This window comes from Mustela putorius, unplaced genomic scaffold, assembly GCF_011764305.1.
Source record: "Mustela putorius furo isolate JIRA1106 unplaced genomic scaffold, ASM1176430v1.1 tig00000095_pilon_pilon_pilon, whole genome shotgun sequence".
Classification (NCBI taxonomy): domain Eukaryota; kingdom Metazoa; phylum Chordata; class Mammalia; order Carnivora; family Mustelidae; genus Mustela; species Mustela putorius.
Window position 1 is genome coordinate 31,290,010 of NW_025421280.1, and position 5,717 is coordinate 31,295,726.

The window sequence follows — 5,717 nt, forward strand, 5'->3', positions numbered from 1 at the left end:
CTGGGAAAGAATGTAGCAGCTGAAATCCATCCTCCTTGGGCTCCAAATTGAATTAGGAGCCTTCATGGGCCACCCCCCCCAACCCGTTCCGCCTGATGAGGTTTCTGGCTGCGGGCCACCAGGCTTCCAGTCAAAGGCCGGAGCTTCCTGGCCTACTGAGGTTCAAATCTTGCTCCCTCTCGAACAAAGCCTCCCGCCACCTCAGGCCTGATGTGAACAGTGGGTGCAAGGCTGTTATCACCCAGGGCCACGGGGAACACCTGGGCCAGGCTGGGGGGTGGTGCAGAAGCTTGGCTTGGGAAAAGAAAGATGGGGGCCTGGGATGGAGGCCTGCTAGGGCAAATGCTGTGGGGAGGAGCCCTGCACCCAAGACCGAGGGGAGCAGTCATGATGTGGCCCCCGTTCCTGCTGACCCTGGATGTGTGGGGTCCGCTGGCGTCCATGGCCTGCACTGGACATAAACCCAGCGTGCTTGTTTTGACAACCTACTTCATCCTTGAGGATTGAGTGGGGATCAGGGAAGGGGGGTGGGCCCCTGGCCAGACCTGGAGGGAAGGGCAGGAATTGAAGCAAGGGGAGCCAGGCCAGAGGTCCTTGCAGGAATGTCTGAGGTCAGCCCGCTCCCCTTTTTCATCCCTCCTTTCAGCAGGAGGGCCTGCCGGGGAAAGGAGCTGGGAGGGGTGGCTAGGCTTGGGGTGTGTGTGCAGCCTTCTTGGGGTGGGATGGAGACAGCTGTTGGTAGGATCCCTCTCAGTGTCTCTGTGCCGGTAAACCGCTCAGGTCGTGAAAGGGTGTAGCTGTGTTTCTCAGCGTTTAGGCAGTAAGACTGTGTCTGACAGAGTTTTGGTGGTTTTTGACTCTGTCGAGGGAACAGGATGTAATGACTGTCTTCATGTTCCAAGGTGTTTGTGGGTGTAACCTGCAGCAATCTGTGTGGAGTGTGGCCCTGTAAGGGCAGCTTGCGTTGTGGGGGGTGGGGGGTCCCAGGCTGTGAGGGTGTGAGTCTCTGGGTATTAGGAAACACCTAACACCTGCGTGGGGTAGGTGTGTTGACCAGCTAGATCTCCAGATGTCCAGGAGGTGGCACTCCTGTATGTGTATGGTGTATGGAGTGTATTCGTGGTGCTGGTCTTGGACTGTTGGGGTATCTGTGGGTGATATGGAGTGTGGCTAGTGGGCTGTCTCAGAGTAGGGATTGTGTGGGTCTCCGTGCTGAGACTGGATCTCCCAGCACTTGCTCATGGGAATGCATTTCAGCGTTGTTGAGAGAAATTAAAGCAAGTAACAATGGGGGCACCTCTGGGGGTCATGGAGGTGACACAGTCACAGTGCATTCAGGTGTATGACAATGGCCTACCCCAAAGCTCTGAGGAACATGGCTACTGCTGAGCTGGAGACAGGCTGACGGTATCTGGTCTTAGGGTGTTAAGAGGTATGATGGTGTGTAAGTGTAAGATGTGTGTGTATGTGTGTCCTTCCTTCTCAGGGCAGGATGTGAGGCTGCAGTTGTGTGTCTCAGGAGAGATTCCCTGGTCACCTGACCTCTTGGTTCCCCTGCCCCTCTTCAGCCTCCTCCCCTGCCCCCCTCCCCCAGGGTATGACTTGCTGCTGGCCCTGGCTGGAGCTCTAAGCCCCTGTGTAAATAGTGGGCGAGTCTCCTGGCCAGGCTGGGCCTGACCCAAGTTGGTCCACATGAGGCACTGCCCACCACCACCGACCCAGCATCCACGAAGGCTTTGGCAGGGCAAGAGAGTGTTGCGGACCCCAAACAGGGTTAGCCCCCGACCTCACAGTTCCTGTGGGGGCAGAGGCACCCCCTGCAGCTGCCCCAGTGCACCGCCCTGGGCGATGCTCACATTTTCCAGTGTTTAGATTTTATCCGCTTTATTAATGAGGCAGGCGAAAGGCTCGCGCCTGGGGGGAGGGGAGGAAGAGGGCTACTCCCGCCCTGCCAGGGCGAGGGGGTCATGGGGAACCAGGCCAACTACCCAGGAGCCCCCTTCCTGATGGGGCAGCTGGGGTCCAGAGTGGCCCCTGCCCACTGCCAGGAGCACAGAGGGGTCTCTGTCACTTGGGGGGGGGGGGGGGGGCTGTGGGCGCAAGATGGCTGGAGCGGCCCCTGGAGGCCAGAGCGGGCAGCGGGAGGAGGCAGGGAGCCGAGGAGCCGCCCCAGGAGGGAGGGAAAGGGAGCGGCCAGGCCTGCCAGAGAGCTCTAGTGCAGCGGGCGCGGGTGCAGCAGGCAGCAGGCGATGGAGACCTGGAGTCCCAAGCTGTGTGGGTAAGAAGCCTGGGGCATGGGGATGTCTGGTGGGGGAGGAGGGTTTGGAAGATGGGACCGTGGCTACTTCAGTCACTCTGTCCTGTGTTCTTGACTCCCAGCCCCATCTGTCTGTCCCTGTCAGTCTTACTGTCTGTCTAACTGCCTTTCCCATGTGGCCAGCAGGCAGTTCTGCCCTTTTAGTCCTCACCTCCAGGTTATCAGGGATGGGTGGTGCTGGGTCCGCCTTGAGGTCTTTGCGGCAGAGACCTGGAGCTGGTGGGAATGGGAACCAGAGGGCATCCATGGTGAGGCAGCTGTGATCAGGGGCAGAGCCAGGGTGAGACAGTAACAGAACCCTCGGGAGTGTAGGGACAGGGATGGTGGGGACAGAGATGTGGCTGTGGGGAACAGGACAATGAGGTGGGGAGAGATGTGCCCATGGTGGCAGAGGGGGTGCTGTGAACATCAAACATGGGACTGGAGAAGAGGTGACGTGATGGTCGGGGATGGGGCAGTGAGGTCAAGTGGGGCCCTGCGATCAGAAATGGGTCGGCAGGTGTCAGATAGAGCCAGGGGCAAGGACTTCGCTGTGGTGCAAAAATGAGGTGGGTGTCAGAGCTAGATCTGTGACGCCCAGCAGTGGGGACAGACTCGAAGGCCAGAGACCCAGGAACCAAGGTGGACGGAGAAGGTGGTGAAGGCAAGAATGAGGCCCCAAGCAAGAGATGGGCTGATGAGGCAGAGATCAAAGGGGTGGGGAATAGGGCAGCCAGGGTCATCTGCAGTGGCCTGGGCAGAGTCGACAGAAGAATGCCGTGGCATCAAATGGGTCCGGTTGATCCGAGGTGGGACTGCCTGCTGGTCCCATTCGGATGGTGGGCAGTGTGCTCCTAGCTGGCCTCACCATGCCCTCTTCTCCTCTCCCCTGCCTCCACCCCAGCATCTGACATGAGTCTCTGCGGGCCCCTCAACCTGAGCCTGGCTGGCGAGGCGACCACATGTGCGGAGCCCGGGGCTCTCAACGCGTCGGCTGGGCCTCCCTCCGGCCGGGCAGGCGCGTCGCCAGCGCTGCCCATCTTCTCCATGACCCTGGGCGCCGTGTCCAACGTGCTGGCGCTGGCGCTGCTGGCGCAGGCCACGGGCCGCCTGCGGCGCCGCCGATCGGCCGCCACCTTCCTGCTGTTTGTCGCCAGCCTTCTGGCCACTGACCTGGCAGGCCACGTCATCCCCGGGGCGCTGGTGCTGCGCCTGTACGCGGCGGGCCGCTCGCCGGCGGGTGGCGCCTGCCACTTCCTGGGAGGCTGCATGGTCTTCTTCGGCCTGTGCCCGCTGCTACTGGGCTGCGGCATGGCCGTGGAGCGCTGCGTGGGCGTCACGCGGCCGCTGCTGCACGCGGCGCGCGTCTCCACCGCCCGCGCGCGCCTGGCGCTGGCCGCGCTGGCCGCCGTGGCTTTGGCGGTGGCGCTGCTGCCCCTGGTGCGCGTGGGCCGCTACGAGCTGCAGTACCCCGGCACGTGGTGCTTCATCGGCCTGCGCCCGGCGGGCGGGTGGCGCCAGGCGCTGCTCGCCAGCCTATTCGCCGGCCTCGGCCTGGCGGCGCTGCTCGCCGCGCTCGTGTGCAACACGCTCAGCGGCCTGGCCTTGATGCGCGCCCGCTGGCGCCGCCGCTCTCGACGCCGTCCTCCTGCATGTGGCCCCGATGGCCGCCGTCTCCGGGGGGCGCGCGCGCCCCGCTCAGCCTCAGCTTCGTCCTCCTCGTCCGTCGCTTCGGTCCCCGGCGGCTCCCCGGGCCGTGGCTCAGCACGCCGAGCCCGCGCTCACGATGTGGAGATGGTGGGCCAGCTCGTGGGCATCATGGTGGTGTCGTGCATCTGCTGGAGCCCGCTGCTGGTGAGGGGCGCACACGCCCCTCCGGCCAGGCTCCTCCCTGCCCCCTCCCTGGCCCCTCCCACCCCTTTCCCTCCTAGGATACCTGGGTTCTCCCTTTGCAGCCGGGGCCCCACCCCCTCGAGGCCCCAACTGTCAGGAAAGACCGCCTTTTGGCCTCTCCGTCTGACATCCCACCCCCTCCACCCAGTCCCCTTTTCTTACTCCCTCCCTGGGTCTTTGTAGTTCACCCCAGCCAGGCAAGCTTCCTCCCAGCCCCACCCCTCAGACCCGGACGCTTCATTCCCTAGCACCTTCCACCACCACCCCATCCCGTCTCTCTTCTCCCCTCGGTCCCCAGCCCTTCGGGATCCCTGGGACGTCTCTCCTTTTCTCGAGCCCCCACTCACTGAAGGCCAATGCTTCTGCCACGCTTTCTTCGCCCCTCTTTCCATAGTTCCTTCTTATGAAAACTTCCATTTCCCCTTCCTGTAAGCCCCTGCCCCCCCTCACAGCTCCCTTACCTTCCGGCCACGCTCCCATCCATCCCAGCCCCACCCTCGGCCAGCCCCCTTCTCTTCCACCTGCCCCAAAGGCTCACACCGGCTTCTCCCGCAGGTGTTAGTGGTGATGGCCGTCGGGGGCTGGGGCTCCAGCTCCCTGCAGCGGCCGCTGTTTTTGGCCGTGCGCCTCGCTTCATGGAACCAGATCCTGGACCCCTGGGTGTACATCCTGCTGCGCCAGGCGGTGCTGCGCCAACTGCTTCGCCTCCTGCCCCCGAGGGCCGGCACCAAGGGCAGCCCTGCGGATCTGGGCCTAAACAGGAGCGCCTGGGAGGCCAGCTCGCTGCGCAGCTCCAGGCACAGTAGCCTCAGCCACCTGTAGGCGAGCCAGGAGTCCCAGCGGCTAAGTCAGACTACCCCGGGCCGGGCCCAAGACCGCAGCGCGGAGCCTTCGGGGGAATAAAGTTCTTTTGAGGACCTGCGCGCGGGGCATGTGTCGGGTCGGGGCTGCGGCAACCCTGTGACCAGGAGGGGGCGATAGAGGCGCCGCCTGAGCCTCCGGGGTGTGCAGTTCCGGGACTCTCCATGCAGAGGCGCAGAGACGCCACACGAGGAGCTGGAGCCGTTGGAGCCGCTGGAGCCTGCGCAGAATTTGCCACGGCTCCAGCCCCAGAGCCCTGGTTGTCTCGAGGAGCAGCTGAGTCGGAACCCTCGGCGCTTTGCGCTCCTGCCGCCGACAGGGCTGACCCCAGCAACAGTTCTCTCATTGTGGCCCTGCTCCTCTAACACATCCCCAAGGCCACCAAACCACACCCATTAAGGGCCTCAAACTCCAGTGCCCATAAACACAGCTCCCAACCCTTTCCCATCTCGCCTGCCCATGCCCAGAGTGCCCACCTTCCCCTAACCCTCATCAAGTGACCCCCCGCCCCGTACCATAACCCAGGGCATCTCCCCGTCACTCCTTATGCCCCTGGCCACCCACCGGATCTGCACCCACCAACTCTCCCCATTTCCAAGTACACGAGCTCCTGCCCCGCCCCCCATGCCACCACTAGGTGGCATGCACACAACGAGGAGTCAAAAGA

The 5,717-nt window shown here is 63.4% G+C and overlaps 1 protein-coding gene across 1 annotated transcript; it reads left to right on the forward strand.

The window, feature by feature from the left end:
- The first annotated feature begins 46 nt into the window (after positions 1-46).
- On the forward strand, positions 47-5,106 carry PTGER1 (prostaglandin E receptor 1). Its single transcript, XM_004748228.3, has 3 exons — positions 47-2,278; positions 3,201-4,150; positions 4,745-5,106. Exons 1-3 carry the CDS (start codon positions 2,104-2,106, stop codon positions 5,009-5,011), a joined length of 1,392 nt encoding a protein of 463 aa, XP_004748285.2. The 5' UTR covers positions 47-2,103; the 3' UTR covers positions 5,012-5,106.
- Positions 5,107-5,717: the final 611 nt, after the last annotated feature.